The sequence below is a fragment of the Hippichthys cyanospilos genome, chromosome 12, assembly GCF_059441005.1.
Source record: "Hippichthys cyanospilos isolate Australia breed blue-spotted pipefish chromosome 12, RoL_Hcya_1.0, whole genome shotgun sequence".
NCBI classification, from domain to species: Eukaryota; Metazoa; Chordata; class Actinopteri; order Syngnathiformes; family Syngnathidae; genus Hippichthys; species Hippichthys cyanospilos.
Window position 1 is genome coordinate 16,806,768 of NC_142380.1, and position 21,428 is coordinate 16,828,195.

The 21,428-nt window shown below is 38.2% G+C and overlaps 1 protein-coding gene and 1 long non-coding RNA gene across 3 annotated transcripts in view; one reads left to right on the plus strand and one right to left on the minus strand.

The window, feature by feature from the left end:
* The window catches only part of LOC148415129 (uncharacterized), a 61,880-nt gene that overhangs the window by 38,339 nt on the left and 2,113 nt on the right, over window positions 1-21,428 (minus strand). Inside the window, exons 3-5 of one of the 2 annotated variants that reach the window (XR_015867511.1) lie at window positions 7,376-7,516; window positions 7,127-7,191; window positions 5,709-5,892 (exon numbers count right to left, since the gene is read on the minus strand). This is a non-coding gene — a long non-coding RNA (uncharacterized LOC148415129). Of the gene's footprint in view, window positions 1-5,708; window positions 5,893-7,126; window positions 7,192-7,375; window positions 7,517-21,428 lie in introns of those variants that run through there. The other variant, XR_015867510.1, reaches the window with a different exon arrangement.
* LOC148415131 (myosin-7-like) lies at window positions 1,740-20,412 on the plus strand. The gene is made up of 38 exons (XM_088430374.1): window positions 1,740-1,758; window positions 2,081-2,303; window positions 2,385-2,528; window positions 2,610-2,766; window positions 2,843-2,870; window positions 2,945-3,053; window positions 3,559-3,651; window positions 3,741-3,804; window positions 4,536-4,634; window positions 4,736-4,839; window positions 4,922-5,060; window positions 5,487-5,605; window positions 5,679-5,828; window positions 5,932-6,102; window positions 6,179-6,488; window positions 6,617-6,693; window positions 7,334-7,539; window positions 7,626-7,749; window positions 7,841-7,977; window positions 9,291-9,546; window positions 9,627-9,869; window positions 9,943-10,119; window positions 10,195-10,340; window positions 10,507-10,597; window positions 11,440-11,829; window positions 13,381-13,507; window positions 13,588-13,706; window positions 13,778-13,974; window positions 14,050-14,233; window positions 14,337-14,502; window positions 14,578-14,702; window positions 14,812-15,120; window positions 15,199-15,402; window positions 16,712-17,008; window positions 18,709-18,813; window positions 18,923-19,018; window positions 19,181-19,315; window positions 20,290-20,412. The coding sequence occupies exons 2-38, from the start codon at window positions 2,103-2,105 to the stop codon at window positions 20,308-20,310; spliced, it is 5,820 nt and encodes a 1,939-aa protein (XP_088286500.1). The 5' UTR covers window positions 1,740-1,758; window positions 2,081-2,102; the 3' UTR covers window positions 20,311-20,412.

Here is a 21,428-nt window from a genome sequence, read left to right on the forward strand (position 1 = left end):
TGATTCCAATGATCAAAATCAGGAAGCTAAAAAGAAGCTTGATAAAGATTCTACTCCATTGAAAGGTATGTTGGACGATGCGTACATAAAAAAAATAAATTAAAAAAAAGCATTATAGCTGCCCGAGAAGGCCGGAACCCTAATTTCACCAAAAGCACTTGTAGCATTATAATTTTTTTCATACCTGCACATCTATTACGTGAGCTTGACGTGTGAGCTGTCGTTGTGTGTTGACATCATGGTATGGGTGCGAACTTGGGTCACGGTCATCGCCGGTGTGGTCAATATAAGTTATGTGTCCTGTTCTCTCCAAATAGTTGCAATGATTATTTGATTAAAGTAATAAAACTAAATGTTACCATGGATGGATCGTGATTAGCAGACTAAGCTAATACTGCTAATGCTAATTAGCACATCTCCTACTTAGATTTTTTCAGATTTTTTAGAGAGCCGGCGTACTCACCGCAGTTAAACTCCATACTCCCTCGTTCTTTTTGTGCACAGGTGTTTTCTATTGATCACTCTCACTATAGAAGTCGCAGTTATACGGCTCACTCATTCATTGTTTGTGCACACAGGTAACGACCAATACAATGACTCATTTATTGAAAAAACCCTAGAACACAAAACACTAGGAAACTATACAGTTTACACCCGGTCCCACTGGGCCATTTTTTTTTTTTTAAATAAATAAGATGAAATTAATGAAATGTTGTTGAACAAAGTAACAACAATGACAATGGCGCATCCATTATAAAGTCAAATATGCTCACTAGAGGATGTTACAAGAGTGGATTTTCACTTCCAACGTATTCCAACAGGAAAAAAAAATCCTGCCTCTTAACTCTGAACATAGTAAAAAAAATAAAATATAAAAAAATAGAACAAACAAAAAAAACAAATAACTTCTACCATCCTAGCATCCACCATGAGGGTAATGAGTTCATCAAAGCCGAACACAAAAAGTACAATAGAACAATTTTAAGAGCCCTGGGACTGAGGGTATAGATCTGCCGTAACTGTAAACAGTGATGAGTGATCATAAAGCGATGCCACAGCTGTGACCTTGGCCTTGTCTTGTCTCTTTGTAGCCAGCAGCTGCAACTCTTTATTCTCCCTCTTGAAATGTATTTCACACCATATCACTTGACAGACTATTGTTGATCTTGATGTGTTTGGGGTCTCATAAATCTGGTTGCTTACAAGCTCGCAATACTTAATTTAGAATAAGAAAAGCCTCAGTGTCTACAACAATCAGACATAAATCTTAGAAACAATATAATGAAATCTTTACTTTTGCATATGTGTTCATGCGTTTTGTCCTTGGGATTTTCTGACTCTTGATATGTAAAACATACCAATAATTAGTTATTAAAGCAATGAATTGATTGATCAAATAAAAACCAATCCAATAATACAAAATATAACACACATAGAATGTTTGAGTTCGACAATAAAATTGTTATTATAAGTTATAGTGTTATTGTATTATCCTGCTGCTCTCCAGCTCCTGCGACCCCTTCCCTTGTCATGTCCAATCTTGCTTTATTGTTCTGTTATGGACAAGGTGATAGCAACAAATAGCAGCACTAGACTCTAGCCAATTAGGGAGATGTCTTTTTCTGATATGCAAATGGGATGCCATTTCTCTCATATCCATCACCTTATTTGGATGAGTAACAACCTTTATTACTGGAGTGGAGACCTGGCATCAGCTATCAAACCATCATTCCGCTTGACAGAAGTTGATAGCTTAAGGTAAGCACAACACTACTTGACACAGCATAATCACTACACTACTTTAGTTGATATAACATGTTAGACTAAACTGCACTTTTATTTTTGATTCCGTTGACCATATCTATTTTATATATACTCACTGGTGAATACTTGTTTCTGTCAGATAGGCACTTGAGATAATTGATTATTGGGGCATAAATCATGATGGATGAGACATTAAAATTGTATATTCTAATAGTTTTCTTATATCTTACTATTGTAAAAAGACTTTTGTAATGTAAATGCATATGTTACTTGTCATATTATAGGTGTAGAGATGTTACATTGTCTCTCTTTTCAGAAGAAGACCAAATAGAAGCACAATGGGTGACGCGGCAATGGCAGAGTTTGGGCCAGCTGCTCCTTTTCTTAGGAAGTCCGATAAAGAGCGTTTGGAAGCTCAAACGCGACAATTTGACATGAAGAAAGAATGCTTCGTTCCGGACCCTGAAGTTGAGTACGTCAAGGCATCGATCACGAGTCGGGATGGTGACAAAGTTACTGCTCAAACTGAGTTTGGAAAGGTATACATTCTAGTCATTTAGTTGAATTCTCAACAAACACATGTTTTCCATGATATTCATCCTTCTATTAAATTTATTCAGACAGTGACAGTGAAGGAGAGTGACATACATCCTCAGAACCCGCCAAAGTTCGATAAAATTGAAGATATGGCGATGTTCACCTTCCTTCATGAGCCCGCTGTGCTGTTTAACCTCAAAGAGCGTTACGCAGCGTGGATGATCTATGTAGGCAAACCATCATTTTTGTCTTGCTATTCCTGATGTCACAATAATTTAACCCCATCCTATGTTTTAAAATTATTGCAGACCTACTCCGGGCTGTTCTGTGTCACTGTCAACCCTTACAAGTGGCTGCCAGTCTACAATCAAGAGGTGGTTCTTGCCTACAGGGGGAAGAAGAGGAGTGAAGCTCCTCCTCACATCTTCTCCATCTCTGATAATGCATACCAGTACATGCTGGCAGGTACAAAAATCCCAGCAAGTCCAATACTTATTTCCACTGTAAAACATAGTTGATTAATGATTTATTTGATTTACAGATCGAGAAAACCAGTCCATTCTTATCACGTGAGAAAGACACAAAGACATTTTTGAGTATGTAATAAGAGCCTTGACCTGAACACTAAGTTGTTTTATTACAGAGGAGAATCTGGTGCTGGAAAGACTGTCAACACCAAGCGTGTCATTCAATACTTTGCCAGCATTGCTGCAGTTCCAAGCGGCAAAAAAGATCAAGCTATTGAAAAGAAGGTGACTTATTTGATGGAATAAAGTAGCTGAACATTTTGTTCGGATTTGGACTGAAAATAATTCACGTAAAATAATGAATGATAGTAAATCCATTTTGCTCTAACTGACCAGTATAAAATATTTAATTCTTATTAAAAAAAACATATTGATAGTTTTTACAGTCTGCCATCAACTGTGATAGGGGAGTAAAAAGAACTAAGCTAATTGGGTCCTCACAATTAACTTTGATGATAATTGACAGACATTGGATAAAATATTGCTGCTTGTAGCAAAGTGGTCCATTCTGTGCTCTTGGGGTTCCATACAATATTCAAGTTATCATTTCTGATATGTGATGATTGGGGGGGGGGGGGGGCATTGCAAAAGGTATATTTTTTTCAGTTTGATTCAACAAGAAATTATGACCTGAAAAACGTTAGAATTTTGAGGTTTCACCAAATAACAGCCACATTTATTTCCTCAGACACTTATTTCAAAAGACAAGACTCGGATGTTTTATTTTCAGGGTACCCTGGAGGATCAGATTATTCAAGCTAACCCTGCTCTGGAGGCTTTTGGTAATGCCAAGACAATCAGAAATGACAACTCTTCTAGATTTGTGAGTACATTTATTGATTGAGGCTGATTTCCTACCAACACTCGAGATACATTATCCATTTGACTCCTCCACCCTTTTTTCCCCCTCAGGGAAAATTCATCAGAATTCACTTCGATAATCGAGGAAAGTTGGCTTCTGCTGACATTGAGACCTGTAAGTCAATCATTATATTTCTGGATAATTTTTCCCAGATATACCCTTTCAATGATTGTCCGGTTCATTAATTAATGATAGAAAATCTGCGAAAGGCAAGTACAATTGAGTTCAACTTCCAGCATCATGGGGGCTAACAGGAGAAAACTCATGCCAAACAATAGTAACTCAAACAAAAATTCAACTACACAACCATGGGCAAGTTAGACAACAGATGTCAAACTCAAGGCCCGGGGGCCAGATCCGGCCCGCCACATTATTTTATGTGGCCCACGAAGTGCTAATTATGACTTCAAGTTTCTGGCTATAATGCAGAATGTTCTAATTGTCTTCAACTTTTACAAATGTTTTGTTATCAATCATATATCAATATAATGTTATCAAAAATGAACAGTTTTTAGCATCCTCTGATTTTAAAAAGTGTAAATGTGTGACGATCGTACTTCAAATTTATTTGACATCACAGTCATAATGGCCCTCAACACAATGGTAAAAATGAGTTTGACACCCCTGATTTAGACCATTAATCACTAGTCATTTTTTATTCACTAGTAATTTATGGTCCATATAAGATATATGTACCAAGCCAGACCAACCAACAGGAAAGACCGTGTGAGTACCACGCAAAATGATTTCTGTTCAGCTTCAAGCAACAACCTTCTTGTGAGCCATAATGCAAACCATTTTTTTTTTCATTAGAACATAATATTTCATGTGTGTACAATAAACAGATCTTCTTGAAAAGTCTCGCGTAACCTACCAGCTCAAAGCTGAGAGGGACTATCACATTTTCTACCAGATCTTGTCTCAGGTGAAACCAGAACTTCTTGGTAAGTTATCTCCAGCAAATAATGGCAACGCCCCCGAAGATTATTGCAAAATCAATAGAAACTAAACTTTTTTTTTTTAATTCTATGTAACATAATTTTAGAAATGCTGCTCATCACCAACAATCCCTACGACTACGCCTTTATCTCCCAAGGAGAGACCACCGTAGCCTCTATTAATGACGCAGAGGAGCTTAAGGCTACTGACGTGAGTCAACAGTCTGAATAATCAAATAAATAAACACTTGCTTTGATTGTTACTCTTTTTTTTTTATTTGTAATTTTTTCAGGAGGCCTTTGATGTGCTAGGCTTCACTCAAGAAGAGAAAAACAGCATTTATAAATTGACTGGAGCCATCATGCATTACGGTAACATGAAGTTTAAGCAGAAACAACGTGAAGAGCAGGCAGAAGCAGACGGCACTGAAGGTAGAATTCATGCAGTAATCTCTTCCCATGGCACATCAGATCTTGAAAATACTTGCTTGCATTTCCTTGACAAAAAAATGTGCAGACATGGTGCTATGGCCAAAATACTGTACTGTAAAAATCAAAAATGATTTATCTTTAATTTCAGCAGACTTGGCATTCATAAGTTTAAAGACCAAAATCTTCTATAAACACACAAAATATAATGTGTGTACTCTACAGTATGCACCAATTTATAGTGTCAGTATGATTAAAGGTGTATCCAGAGTTATCTTTATCATACACTTTCGTAACTTCCTCGAGCTAGCACGAGATATCAAACGATTATTAACAGAAATGAAGGCAAACTATGTCCAATGCCAAGTTAAACGTAGATGGACTGTAAGCAAACATTTTCCCGACTGTATGCAAACATTTTCCCGACAGATGCTGACAAAGTTGCTTATCTCATGGGCCTGAACTCAGCCGACCTCATCAAAGGTCTCTGTCATCCCCGAGTTAAAGTGGGAAATGAATGGGTCACCAAGGGACAAAATGTTGCCCAGGTAAGTATTTGTAGGGAATCTTTGAAGGAAAAAAATCTAAGACAGGTATAGACATTTATCAATTCGTTTCCAGGTTTACTATGCTATTGGTGCACTGGCCAAGTCAGTATATGAGAAGATGTTTCTGTGGATGGTGGTCCGTATTAACCAGTCTCTGGACACCAAGCAGCCTCGCCAATACTTCATTGGTGTTTTGGATATCGCTGGATTTGAGATATTTGATGTGAGCTGTGGTCCTGATATAGAAATCATATTCCCTCCTTTTCATTTGGTCTGTGTAGATAGCGCTAAAAATGAGAAAACATTGCACATTTTTTCCATTTCAGTTCAACACCTTCGAGCAACTGTGCATCAACTTCACAAATGAAAAACTGCAACAGTTTTTTAACCATCACATGTTTGTCCTTGAGCAAGAGGAATACAAGAAGGAAGGCATTGAATGGACTTTCATAGATTTCGGTATGGACTTGCAGGCCTGTATTGACCTGATTGAAAAGGTGAGCGACAATTTTGTGAGGAATTATGATTGAGCCGATACAAAATTCTAATATACACAAATATTGTTCTCCTCAGCCCATGGGCATCATGTCCATCCTTGAAGAAGAATGCATGTTCCCCAAAGCCAGTGATGCCACCTTTAAAGCTAAGCTCTATGACAACCATCTGGGAAAGTCCAACAACTTCCAGAAACCCAGAATCATCAAAGGGAAACCGGAGGCTCATTTTTCCCTCGTCCACTACGCTGGAACTGTTGATTACAATATCAACAACTGGCTAGTGAAGAACAAAGACCCTCTAAATGAGACCGTTGTTACACTTTACCAGAAGTCTAACCTCAAACTATTATCACTTCTTTTTGCTGGGTATGCAGGAGCTGATTCTGGTATGTAGTGTTTGTTTTTTTTTTAAATTAAAGAATCACTGTAAATACTGTAATGTTTCAGGAACACAAATTTTCAGCATAAATGCTTTAGGTGAATTGTGGTTTACAATTTAGTTTGGTTCATTCAGCTCAAGAGTCTGGCGGCAAGGGAAAAGGTGCCAAGAAGAAAGGTTCCTCCTTCCAAACTGTGTCTGCTTTACACAGAGTAAGAAACTTGTATTATTATTATTATTATTATTATTATTATTATTATTATTATTATTATTATTATTATTTTGTAAGCGTTATGCAACTTCACAACTATCATATTACAAACTCACTGATTATATAGGAACATTTAAAACAGGGGCATTGCACATTGGTATTGATAATTATCTTTAACATACTGACAATTTGAATAATACACAAAATTATAATACACAAAATTTGAGATCATTTGACAGCAATCAAAGTCACTTAACCTGTTACAGTTCGTCAGTCTTCGACTGACATTAGTTTAAAAATCAAGATCTACATCCAAAGGAAAAAAAAGGTAAGATTTCATAGGGCAGGGCAGTTTGTATGGGATATCTGAACTTTTTTGACAACGAATCGCAGGGTACTCATAGACGAACAACAAAACACACTCAAATACATACCTAAGGGTAATTTAGAGTGTCCAGATATTGCATGCTTCTGGGAATGTGTTAGGAAACCGGAGTACCTGAAAACCGACACAGGCACAGGTAGGACATGCAAACATCACACAGGAAGGCCTGAGCCTGAACCAAACGCGCAACCTCTGAACTGTGAGGGGTACATGCTAACCACTCAGCCACCGTGTCACCCTTGTCAAACACTTGCAGGAAAATCTGAACAAACTGATGACCAACTTGAGGTCTACTCACCCCCACTTTGTACGATGCATCATCCCCAATGAGACAAAGACTCCTGGAGCCATGGAGAATCCTCTGGTGATGCACCAGCTACGCTGTAACGGTGTGCTGGAAGGGATCCGAATCTGCAGAAAGGGTTTCCCCAACAGGATCCTATATGGAGATTTTAAACAGAGGTTTGCATCGGAGTCAATTAACCATTTGTAGCACGTTTGTTAGCAATTGGATTGTTTCAAATGAAAACGGTTCTATTTCCATCAAGGTACCGTATTCTGAACCCCAATGCGATTCCTGAAGGACAGTTCATTGACAACAAGAAAGCTTCAGAGAAACTGTTGGGATCTCTGGATATTGACCACAACCAATACAAGCTTGGTCACACCAAGGTCTGTATGTCATGTGCTTTGTATGAGAATATAGACACCGTATATATTTTTTATATGACTGTTGCACATATTAAATAATGCTCTCCAACAGGTGTTCTTCAAAGCGGGACTGCTGGGTCAGCTTGAAGAGATGCGGGATGATCGATTAGCACTGATCATCACTGGCATCCAAGCCCGGTCAAGGGGTCTTCTGGCAAGAATTGAATTCCAGAAGATTGTTGAACGAAGGTAAAACATCAGTGTCAAACTAACACCAACCTTAAACTAAATCTTTGTAAAAATGTAAAAATATATAAAAAAAATAATCAACAACTGATATACTATAGTATATTGTATGAAAGCACAATTCACATAAGGTTATATACTAAAACATACATGCTAGGCTAACTGAAGACTCTAAATTGGCCACAAAGCAGCAGTCATTTAAACCCCATTATTGTATTTCCTTTGTTCCAATTTAAAAACAGTAGTTCACAATTAACTAATTGAACAACACACATAGCTCAGCACAACTCAAATACTGTAGTTAGTGGGCATTATTTTTTTTTTTTTACAAAGGCTATGTTTTAAAAAAGTGGTACGGGTACCCCTGGGGGTACTTGAGATTTTAAATCAAACAAAACATGTAAAAACATTTAAAAATAATAATTGAATTAATTAAATGTTTCATGAACATATAATAAACACATTTTATGTTCAGTAGGTTATTCAATTTTATTACTTTAAAAACCCAGATTCTCCCCTATACAAGAACGCAACTTATTACGTGCCACCTCTCTCTCTTTTTTTTTTTTTTTAACAGATCTCTACCATGATCCCAAAACTTATATTCAAACATTTTTCTGTGGACAAATATTTATTTATAATTATTTTTAGAACAGTTCTGACACTTTATGTTGATGATTTTTTGTGAAAAAATATTTATTAATTAAGTTAATAATTTCTTTTTGTAAACAGATCTCTAGTGTGGTCTCCAAAGAGGACACTTTATGTTTAGTATTTTTCCGTGGACAAATATATTTATTTATAATTATTTATTATGGAGAACAGTTCGGACACTTTATGTTGATTATTCTTTTGTGGACAAATATTTATTAATAGTTTATTTTTCTTCTTTTTTTTGACATCAGATCGCTTCTATGCTCCAAAAGAGAATGCTTTGTTTTGATTATTAATTTATGGGCCGATACAAATGAAGTTTAAATGTTCTATAGTTTAATAAATCAGACACTGATGGCATATGACAACATATTTCACAGGGTACATCACTGAAAAAACGTTGAAAACCACCGTTTTACAATGGTGATTAAAACATATTTAGCAATGTAAGTGTGGATACAAGTGTGAATGGCAGTCTTATCTGTATATTCTCTGTTACTAACTGGCAACTAGTCCCATGAAAAGCCCACTTTTCATCTACATTCAGCTGGCATAGGCTATAAGCTAACTCAAGACCCAGTAAATGCTAATCATCATAGAGCATGAATGAAGATATTTGGATGTATAGTACTAAGAACGATTCGTGATTCTGTTATCAACAGGGATGCATTACTTGTGATCCAGTGGAACATCCGTGCCTTCATGGGGGTCAAGAATTGGCCTTGGATGAAGATGTATTTCAAGATCAAACCACTCCTAAAGTCAGCAGAGACGGAAAAGGAAATGGCCAATATGAAAGAAGAGTTTACAAAGCTAAAAGAGGCTTACGCAAAATCAGAAGCCCGGAAAAAAGAACTTGAAGAAAAAATGGTCACACTTCTCCAAGAGAAAAACGACCTACAGCTTCAAGTTCAGACTGTATGTCTGCTATAAGAGATATCAAATTACAACTAAAACAAGCCTGCCAACTCATCTTTTTGTGTATTTGTTAATCACAGGAGCAGGATAATCTTTGCGATGCGGAAGAAAGATGTGAGGGACTGATTAAGAGCAAAATCCAGATGGAAGCAAAATCTAAAGAGTTAGCTGAAAGACTGGAGGATGAAGAAGAGATGAATGCTGAATTAACAGCTAAGAAACGTAAATTGGAGGATGAGTGCTCCGAGCTAAAGAAAGACATTGACGACTTAGAATTAACACTTGCTAAAGTGGAAAAGGAAAAGCATGCAACTGAAAACAAGGTACAATCAACATATACTTTATGTCTGAAAGAAAGTCATGAGTGAGCTGCAAAATATACATTTATGTAATTAGGTGAAGAACCTGACAGAGGAAATGGCAGCTTTGGATGAAGTCATTGCCAAGCTGACCAAGGAAAAGAAAGCCTTACAAGAAGCTCATCAGCAAACTCTGGATGACCTCCAGAGTGAAGAAGACAAAGTCAACACTTTGACCAAGGCCAAATCAAAACTAGAGCAGCAAGTGGATGATGTAAGATTCAAGATGAAAGGTAATTCTCCTATACTCAGTGAAGCTTAATAAACTAATGGTGTATGCTCCCAACAGCTAGAGGGATCGCTGGAGCAGGAAAAAAAAGTGCGGATGGACCTTGAAAGGGCGAAGCGGAAGCTTGAAGGGGACTTAAAATTAGCACAAGAAAGTCTTATGGACCTGGAAAATGACAAGCAGCAACTTGAAGAGAGGCTGAAAAAGTATGGGGTTCCAGGAAAAAAAAAAAAAAAAAAAAAAAAAAAATATATATATATATATATATATATATATATATATATATATATATATATATATATATATATATATATATATATATATATATTTATAGTTCCTGGCTGATTGAAATATATTTATGTTCATTCACAGGAAAGATTTTGAAATTAGCCAGCTTCTGGGAAAAATTGAGGATGAGCAAGCCATGAGTACACAGCTCCAGAAAAAATTGAAGGAGTTGCAGGTAATATCATAAACATATAAAAATGTAATTTCCTCCACTGATAAAATGTCAAGTGCCTGAATGTTTCAGGTAAAAAACATAAGTAAAGGCAGCCTGTCTAAAATTAAATTTGGGATCCAAAATTGGGCTTTTGGACTAACATTTACTGTATTGATTAAAGTCTCTTGTGTTCGAAATCAATGGTTCTTAAAGTGGGGTCTGTGGAACCCTGGGGGTCCGTGACCAGACTCCAGGGGTCTGTGAAATAATTTGAGTTACTACTGAAGAAAAAAAAAAAATCTTAATTTTATGTAATTTTAAATTGTGAAAGTATTCATGACTCTTCAGTAAAGAAATCTATTCAAACAGTTAAACATGTAGTATTTAAAGATGTAATAATTTTTGAATATGTCAAAATGCGTTTTGTGTTTACAATTCCTTGCTAACTAATGAGGCGATGAAAGCAGCAAAGTTAAAGCGGCATTTTATTTTATAATGCAGTTTTTGACTAAATAATTGGCAGAAACCTGTTTGGGGAAAATTGACCCCACGACAAGGAGGCGTGCAATTTGTCATTTTTATTTTCTAAACTACAGTAAAGCTGAATAGTAACAAATTGAATCTGTAGGTAAATAATGAGCACTTATTTTGGCTTAGATGTTTTTTTTTTTTTTTTTTATGTTTCAGCAAACATTTGGAATGGGGGTCCTCGGAAAATTTGCTTTCTAAAAGGGGTCTGACTCCAAAAAGTTTGAGAACCCCTGTTCTAAACAGTGCAATGTTTTTTGGTTATTGATGATAAAAGCTCAGAAAATCCTGGTAGAGCGTAGTGAATTAATTTTTACATTTGTCTTTGGATATAGGCTCGCATCGAGGAACTGGAGGAAGAGCTTGAAGCGGAGAGAGCTGCTCGAGCAAAAGTGGAGAAGCAGAGGGCAGACTTGGCCAGAGAGCTGGAGGAGATCAGCGAGAGGCTGGAAGAAGCCGGTGGAGCAACATCTGCCCAGATTGAGATGAACAAAAAGAGGGAAGCTGAGTTCCAGAAACTGCGCCGAGACCTGGAGGAGGCCACTCTGCAGCATGAAGCCACAGCAGCCACGCTCAGAAAGAAACAAGCTGACAGCGTGGCTGACCTGGGGGAGCAGATTGACAACCTGCAGAGAGTCAAGCAGAAACTGGAGAAGGAGAAGAGTGAACTCAGGCTGGAGTTGGATGATGTCATTTCCAACATGGAACATATTGTAAAATCAAAGGTAATCCATCCCTTATCTTTATTATCTTTTTAAAAACACTATAAAAACAATAGTGTGTTTTTGTTGGTCTGCAACAGTTGTTTTTTTATAATTTCTCAGTAGCACATTTAATTCTCACATTTATACTAAAATGAAAGGCGAAAAACTATTCTGTTTTGTAAACTTAGCTGAAAAGCTAACCAAAATTGTGAGGACATGTCATCTGTGTTGGCAATGAAATTCTGGAGCTTCTGAATTGGCCTAAATGCCATATCAAACGATAATTGATGGATGGATGAATGCCGGTATATGTTTCAATTAAAGGAGTGATTGATGGTCAACATGTCATTTTTATCTTGATTCTAGAACATCAGAGCTAAAAGATCAGCAATGATGTAGGCAAAAACACACACACACACACACACACACACACACACACACATCCACACAAACACAACATGTCCACTAACAGTACACGTGATATCTCCGAAAGGGCACTTGCCGGTGACTGAGCTTCATGTAGATCAGTGTTTCTCAAATAGTGGGGCGGGCCCTCCTTGGGGGGGAGGGGTGCCATGAGGCGATGCCAGGGGTACACGGAAGACCCCAGGGAAAACTATTTGTTTTTGACATGTGTAATGTAATTGTGATAAAATAGGGATTGGCATCTTCATTTCAGGCACGTTGATGCACCTTTTCTGCTTATACCAGGGGTGATAGTTTGATCTTTTAGGCCTAATGGAGGAATATCTATTCCCAAGTGGGCCGGACCAATAAAATATATATATTTATATACCTTTAAAAAAAACAACTTCAAATTTATTTCGAGCTTTTATTACTTTCCAAAATAGTAAAAGCACAACATCATAAAACATTAAAATTATGAATAATCATAAAACATTTCAAGTTTTTCATTTATTAAAAAAATTCAGCTCATTTTTATACATTATAAAATCATCTCACTGGCTGGATTAGACCCATTTGCAGGCCAGAACCGGCCCGCGGGATGTATTGTTGGTACCCCTGGCTTAGCCAAACCTTTAACCTGAATAAATGCTGTAAAAAGAGTTGTTAACAGTTGTTGAAAGTAAATTATATTACTTTTTTCTAGTGTCAATGTTTAAAAAAAAGATACAGTTCTAGATACTATATACTTAAACAATTTTTGTAAATAATCTAATTTATGGTTGGTGTGGCAAGTGTGTGTGTGTGTGGGGGGGGGGGGGGGGGGGGCAAAATGTTTTCTCTTTCCTTTGGGGGGGTCTTTGTAAAATATAGCTGAGAAGCACTGGTGTACTGTCGATCTTGGAGCTTCACTCCAGTCGAACATTTTCAGCACATCATATCAAAGTTGTTATTTTTAATAAGTGCTTTGCTTTCCAGACCACAATCTGTATGTTATTCTTTTGTATACGACAAAACAGTTAAAAAACAAAACAAAACATCTTAACACATGACATATCAAGCGACATGGTATGATCACACATATTGGGTGAGTCTTCGTATTATTACTGCCACCTACACCAGTTATATACAATATTTTAATTTCAAGCATGGTTTTCTTCTTCTCAGAGTCATTTGGAGAAAATGTGCAGGTCCCTGGAAGACCAGATGACTGAATATAAAACAAAAGCAGAAGAAGGACAGCGTACCATCAATGACTTCACCATGAACAAAGCCAAACTTCAAACTGAAAATGGTGTTGTTGTATTGTTTGTTGAATTCAGTTTGAATTCTATCAAATGTACCAGCAAAATCGTTTTTATCTGTGAAAATTAGGTGAACTTGCAAGGCAACTTGAGGAGAAAGATTCGTTGGTTTCCCAACTTACCAGAGGAAAACAATCATACACTCAACAAATTGAAGACCTCAAAAGGCAACTTGAAGAAGAAATTAAGGTAGCCCATATCCTTATGATGACATTATTACACTTATGTTTTAGTATATCATAAGCCCCAATTTATTTTAGGCCAAGAATGCATTAGCTCATGCTGTGCAGTCTTCTCGCCATGACTGTGACCTGCTCAGAGAGCAGTTTGAGGAAGAGCAGGAAGCAAAGGTTGAATTGCAGCGTGGCATGTCCAAGGCCAACTCTGAGGTTGCTCAGTGGAGAACTAAGTATGAAACTGACGCCATCCAGAGGACTGAAGAACTGGAAGAGGCTAAGTGGGTAAACGCTAAACCTGTGTGTCCAAAATTGAAATTGTAAAAGTGAATTAAGAACCCTGGATTGAAATCCAGGAAGAAGCTGGCTCAGCGATTGCAGGATGCAGAGGAGGCTGTGGAAGCTGTGAATGCCAAATGTTCCTCTCTCGAGAAGACCAAACACCGACTGCAGAATGAAATCGAAGATCTTATGGTAGATGTCGAGAGGTCAAACGCTGCTGCTGCTGCTTTGGACAAGAAACAAAGAAACTTTGACAAGGTTTAAATAATTTCATACAGCGTGCCACTCGCCGTATGTTGTTTTTGCAGGATAACAATACAAGATATGAAATATTAAGAAAAAAAATCTACTGTGTTTTCAGATCTTGGCAGAGTGGAAGCAGAAATATGAGGAGTCTCAAACAGAGTTGGAAAGCTCTCAAAAGGAGGCGAGGACTTTAAGCACTGAGCTTTTCAAACTAAAGAACTCCTATGAAGAATCTCTCGAGCATCTAGAAACTATGAAGAGAGAGAACAAGAACCTACAAGGTAAGTCATTGTTTTTCATTTATTGTAGACATTGATAAAACTAGTGAATTTAAAATGTTTCATTTGAATATCAAGAGGAAATATCTGACCTCACTGAACAAATCAGTGAGGGCGGAAAGAGCATCCATGAGCTTGAGAAAATACGAAAGCAGCTGGAACAGGAAAAGTCTGATATTCAAACTGCTCTAGAAGAGGCAGAGGTAGGTTGTGTTGCCTAAAAAAAAAAAAAAAAAACGTTACATTTAATTCAGTCTGCATCATGGCTAGATTAAGCAGGTGCAACCTCCTCACATTATTGTCCCTATGTAGGCTACATTGGAGCACGAGGAAGGAAAAATCCTCAGAGCCCAGCTTGAATTCAACCAGGTGAAGGCCGAAATTGAGCGCAAGCTGGCTGAAAAAGATGAAGAGCTGGAGCAAACAAAGAGAAACCAGCAGAGGATCGTAGACAACCTTCAGAGCTCCCTTGACACTGAGACTCGAAGCAGGAACGAGGCCCTTCGTTTGAAGAAGAAGATGGAGGGAGACCTCAATGAAATGGAGATTCAGCTTAGTCAGGCCAACAGGCAGGCAGCTGAGGCACAGAAACAGCTCAAATCTGTTCATGCACATCTGAAGGTATGAATAGACTAAAGATAAAACATTGTAAGGTACCCTTGAACAATAGCATTCATCATTTGGTTTTGATTTGTCAAGGATTGCCAAATGCAACTTGATGAGTCTCTTCGCGCAAATGATGAGCTCAAAGAGAATATCGCCATAGTGGAGAGGCGTAACAACCTCATTCAGGCTGAGCTGGAAGAACTTCGGTCTGCACTTGAGCAAACTGAGAGAGGACGCAAACTTGCTGAGCAAGAGTTGCTGGATGTTAGCGAGAGGGTTCAGCTGCTGCACTCACAGGTAAAGATCAAGTACAGTGTTCCCTCATTTTTCCCGGCTAATGGGAACCGGAAAAATACCAAATGAATTTTGTGAACTAGGATTTGCCCCCTGGCGGACTTTATAAATAAAAAAAATTCCCATGCCCATTGATCTCCTAACCATACAACGTAGGCTGAACAGGTTACGGGTTGTTAGGGTTAGAGCGTGGTGAGCAGCCGCCAGCTCTCCCTGCAGCCCCGAGCCGCATATTCACACATTTCATTGGCAGCAGTCAACTGTTGTTTAAAATCTCATATCTGCATACTTAAAGCATAAAACATGTATTAACAAAACAAGCACATTTAATGCAATGACATCTGCGTCTTTCAGCATTCCCATAAAATGCTAGCTGTTGTTTAGCAAGACAGCAGGTGGCATTAATGAGATCTTTTTAACTTTTATGTGTTTCCCTTACCCAGCATTGTGGGTGCTGATGTTAGGTCGTTCTTGTTCGTCCAAAGTCAAGTCAATCCTCGACATTCCAAAAGTTCCAAATAAAAAAATAAAAGAAAAAAAAGGAGGCAGGAAAAGCTGTAAAGGCGCTTTTCTCAGTGGACATGGCCACAGGCAGCTTTTTCGTGTGTGTCGGTGTATAATGCACGTTTTCTGATCCGTGCTCTGAAGCAAGTCTCTAATCTTCAGTCGGTCTTCCTTTATACATTATTTCCTGCTTTGTGCGGAAATTCAAAGTTGAAAATTGTTTTAAGTTGCTGAATAGAGGTTCTTGGTGCTTGGTGGCGGTAGTTCAAAAATCAGGGCTCACAGGCACCCTCTGCCATGAGTCAGGCGTACTGTTTGCCGCACCCAGTGTCTTTTTCACTGAGGATTTATAATTAAATTGTGAGCCTAAACAAATTGCAGATACATTTCATACATCATTATGATTCCAGAAAGATATAACAAATAACCAGAGTCTTTGAAAACATTGTATCTGCTATATACAAAGGGATAACTAAAAGAAGAAAAGAAGGCTCTGTTGATGAATGAATGAATGTTGAGCACTGGTTTAGTTTTAAAAAAAAAGTGCCTTAATTTGTGGCCGAATAACACCGAGTATTAACAGGCTGTGAGACTGCTTCAGACTCCATGCTAGTCTGAGCGTGGGAAAGTTATTGCAGTACAACGGTTAGGTGCTGCTGTAGAGTGACGGTCTTCATAAAGAAAAAAAAGGGGAAACACTGAAGCCGCAAAACATGAAGCGTGAGATGCCGAGGGAACACTGACTAATTGTAAATCGATCTGAATTTATAATTACTGTGCTAAACTTTAAACCCCCCCATTCAATCAGAACACAAGCCTGTTAAACCAGAAGAAGAAACTGGAAGCTGATACCTCCCAGCTTCAGACTGAAGTTGAAGATGCTGTTCAGGAGTGCAGGAACGCTGAAGAGAAGGCCAAGAAGGCCATCACAGATGCTGCCATGATGGCAGAAGAGCTGAAGAAAGAGCAAGACACCAGTGCTCATCTGGAGCGTATGAAGAAGAACATGGAGCAAACCATCAAAGATCTGCAGCACCGTCTGGATGAAGCGGAACAAATTGCAATGAAGGGAGGGAAGAAGCAGATGCAGAAGCTTGAGGCTCGGGTAAGTGTCACTAAATGTCATGTCATCATAAATGCTGATGTCACATCAGACATACGCTCGTATTTTTATAATTAAAACGATCGAAACTTTTTCCATGCTTAATGGCACGAATAAAGTATACAGTACATCTAAACTGGAAAAAATATATACATTAAAGAGGAGTGAAAATAAACAACACTGTGGTTTTACGTATTCGCACTTTCATATAAATTGGGCTGTCGATGTGTTCACAATTAACCAATCATATTCAAACCCTTAAATGGGGATCCTTTCAAATCTGCTACAAAAGTCACTAATTCACTCCAGATTAATATAATATTTTCTAGGATGTTGTTCCCAATATTTTATGGCTTTTAAACAAAGCCTGAAGATTTTGGGTCAGCACAGACCTTGACCACTTAGGTAGGGTCCCATTGGAGCTGAAGAATAACAGCCCCACAACATTATGCTGCCATGCTACACTTTATGTATGGTGCTCATTTTGGTAATGAACAATGTTTTCTTTGCACATAACTGAAATTCTGGAAACATGGCCAAAATGTCAACCTTTGATTCATTAACACGTCTTTCCACATCTATTTTGGAGAGTTGTTTTCATAAGATGCATCTTTGTCTTGCACCCTACGCCAAAATCTAGACAGATGTAGAAGTTACTGCAGATGTAGAAGTTAACCGATTGTTGTAAAGTTTACTTTGAAGCCAGTCTTAGCAAGCAATTCCATCAGCTCTTTCAATGTTGCTGTTGGCCCCTTTATAGCCGCAGCTTGTGTTAAGAGAGAAATTGTCCTTAATGTATTGTACTGAGCAACACTTTCTCCTCATTGAAGGTGGCCAGAATGTACTGTTGCTGGGAAGTCTTTGTTTGCAATGCAATGTTTAGAATGACATATTTAGTGATGTTTTTGTTATTTTGCTTTTTAAATATAATTTGAAAGAATCAACTGCTCGCTCATAGTTGAGCATAGCATTTTTGGATGCCTCTTCATTCAAGTAACCAATGGGGACATCACAGTGAGGATCTCACTCTTCTTGGCTCTTAGCCAGGAAATGCAAGCTAGAAGTAAACAATCCGCCCTCCAAAAAAGAGGCAAGATATTTTTTTAAATGGCATTATCTAGTAAATTAAGCTCAGAAAAATCTGGCTTTTCACTTGTAGTGTATGTTACAAATGATGTGGTCAAATGTGAATTTTGTTTATGTAAACGTCATTTAAAATGTTATTTCAAGTGGTTAAGAAAGTGGACTTTGGATGGATGGACCCCTGAATGATGTTTACAGGTGGATGTGATTACTAATTGCTGTCTTGTCCCGACGGGGCATCAATGACTTACGGCCCAGCGAAAAAATGTAAAAATGCCCACATCTGGTCTTCACTGTGGTGCTGTATATTAAATGCTTCGGAAGTTATTCTGCATGTTTCTCTTGATAATTTATACTGGAAAACAGTACAAGCATACTCTAACATCCAAACTCTAATAGGGGTTCATCTGAAGAACTTTTACTTGTGGCAGATGTGTGCCACAAACTATCATTTAACAAGAGTTTTAATGGTTAGTTCATTCTGAACCCAGCTGATCCCCGTTTCAAGAGAAAACTTGTAAAATATGGTATTCACAATAAAGTAACCCTGCATTAAATGATAAATACACTCTTAACATTCTGTATAAATGAGAATGTAATTGATGTTCATTCCCTAACAGATCAAAGAGCTGGAAAATGAAGTAGAACTCGAACAAAGAAAGTCGAGCGATGCGGTCAAGGGAGTACGCAAGTATGAGAGACGCATCAAAGAGCTAACCTACCAAGTAAGATTTAAATAATTATAAAACATGTAAAATCCTTGCATTTTTCTATGTTGTATTTATTCTGAAAACGATGCGTTGATGTATTAACTTATACTGTATTTCACTTCAGACAGAAGAGGACCGTAAGAATTTAGCCCGTCTACAAGACCTGGTGGATAAACTTCAGTTAAAAGTGAAATCATACAAGAGGACTACTGAGGAGGCTGTAAGCACTTACCTTCTATCAAAACATTCTATGAAACATTTAATACCAAAATGAAAGCATAAAGCAAACGAGCTGTGTCAAATTTTGAATCACATACAACTACCAAAATGTTACGACTGGGTATCACTACTGTAAATAATCTTCATGATGTTGTATCTATAGGAGGAACAGGCCAACAGCAACATGGTCAAGTACCGGAAGATTCAGCATGAGCTTGATGAAGCGGAGGAGAGAGCTGACATTGCTGAGTCTCAGGTCAACAAGCTGCGTGCCAAGAGTCGTGATATCGGCTCAAAGGTGCGTTTCTTATGTCTTGTCCATGTGTGAAGTTCAACAAGTGCATCTTGTGGATGCCAACACGATCCTATTATCCAATATGTTATCAGTGAAACCTAAACATTTCAATAGTGTAGATATGAACTGCCTATCAAGAAATCTGCTTTGGCGGTTGGCACATTTAATTTTGACCAAATATGATGAAAATCAAGCAATCACTAACTGAGGATGATCTCATTTGATCCCTCTAACTGACTGTTGTTGTCCAACTAAGAGTACCCACCCTTTTAGGAGTCCCTCATTCTGCTGGGGAACTTCAATAATCATGTGAGCAATGACGTGTAAAGGGGGTGGAGCTGTCAACTGATCACTGCCTGCTGGTTTGTTGGCTTGGATGGTGCGGGAGGATGCCGCTCAGATCCAAATGTAGTGTGAGCATCTGTTGGGAATATCTGGCAGAATCCTCTGTCAGAAGGAGTTTCAACTCCCACTTCCTGCAGACTCTCTGCCATGGGAGACATTAATTCCAAGTGAACCAAGTCCCGCCCTGTAATTGGCTGTCAACAAGTTCACTCTGTCCCTGCCTACTGCCCGCAGATAGCTGGGATAAGCACGAGCAAGCAAGTGACCCTAGTGAGGTTTAGATGCTATAGAAAATGAATGGATGGCTGGATGGACGGCCAGATGGATTAACGGACCGACCGTCTGGGAGGAGGTCCCGGGGACGACCCAGGACACGCTGGAGAGACTATGTCTCTTGGCTGGCCTGGTAACGCCTCGGGATCCTCCTGAAGGTCCTACACAAAGTAGGCCGGGGAAAGGGAAGTCTGCACTTCCCCATTAATATTAGGGTAAAATATTTTATAGATAATCCTTGGCATTGATATGTCTAAATCAGACAAGTAAACAATATGAATTTCATGCAAAAACAAATTCAACTTTTAAGAAAATTGTAAGACTGACAATTTTGACTGTCTTTTTTTCTGTTATTGAAGAAAGGGCAGAATGAAGAATGAAGCTCCTGGATCATCTTTTTGCCCCTGAGTCACCTGTGTCTTTACAGTTGGTGATTCCCTAAACCTGTTTGTCAGTAGAATAAAATAATGTGCATCTCAAAATGTACTTTGTCGTTTTTATGATTCCAATTCCACCAACATTCTTATTGAATTGCGATGTATAATCAACAATTGTTACTCCACGAACTACTTTGATATATCATAGGTTCCATTGGTTTTGCCGCTGGCTTGTGTTCGACAAGGAGTGAAGCTCCATTTCAGGGTGGCATGCACTCACTGGAAGTGGCTGCTTGAGCGAGTCCGTGCCTGGATTGAAAGCTTGTGTGTCAAGCCCTGAATGCTGCTTTTTCATTTTTTAAAAATTGGACCAGCTCAGCCTCATACAACTCTAGTGAGAATAGATGACTTTGAAAATATGCATCAGCGGGCCTCCAGCAATGGGACTGATGTGACAGCAGAGTGTAGCCAGATTGAGACATGACATTTTGGCATTACTCCTGTGAGTATGTTTGGCGGAGTTGAGAGTAACAGAATTGGAGCTATCAAATGTACTTAAATCTACTGTCTTAACAACTTGCCAACAGTTAGGCTTACAAAAGCCTTTCAGTACCTATAGTGTTTGTGAATCTTAGTGACTTATTAAAGAAAACAAAACTGGTGTAGTAACTAAGAACTATACGTACTGCTCGTCCCCTATTTCTAGCTGTGTGCCATGCACCGACTTGGAGTTGTGATATTTAAAATAAATTGGGTTCAATTGAGTAGTAGTAAAGATGTCCACATATAACGTTGGGTCTGATTGATCACGATTTTTCAACATCTGATTTGTACACTGATTTAGAATGGACACATTTTGTCAATGTCATGGGAAGAAGGATAAGAGGTTTCCCATGTTGCTCATTTTAAAGCGTCATTTTAGAATACAGTATAATATTCCAGATTAAAAATTTAACAAATTGATCTTGTTGGTAAAAAAACCCCCAAAAAAACGGACTATTCCGGCCAGAGTGTCACCTGAAACATATCGGTGTTGACCAACAACTGTGTACAACTAGACATCATTTATGAAACTGTATACACCAATAACATCTTTAGTTATACTTTGGTACGCACTTTGC

Excerpts from the sequence above, each read along its gene's own strand:
- LOC148415131 (XM_088430374.1), top strand. The coding sequence starts at position 2,103 with ATGGGTGACGCGGCAATGGCAGAGTTTGGGCCAGCTGCTCCTTTTCTT. Across the intron at positions 11,830-13,380 it reads AACATATTGTAAAATCAAAG|AGTCATTTGGAGAAAATGTG; the intron begins GTAATCCATCCC and ends TCTTCTTCTCAG. Across the intron at positions 14,234-14,336 it reads AACAAAGAAACTTTGACAAG|ATCTTGGCAGAGTGGAAGCA; the intron begins GTTTAAATAATT and ends CTGTGTTTTCAG.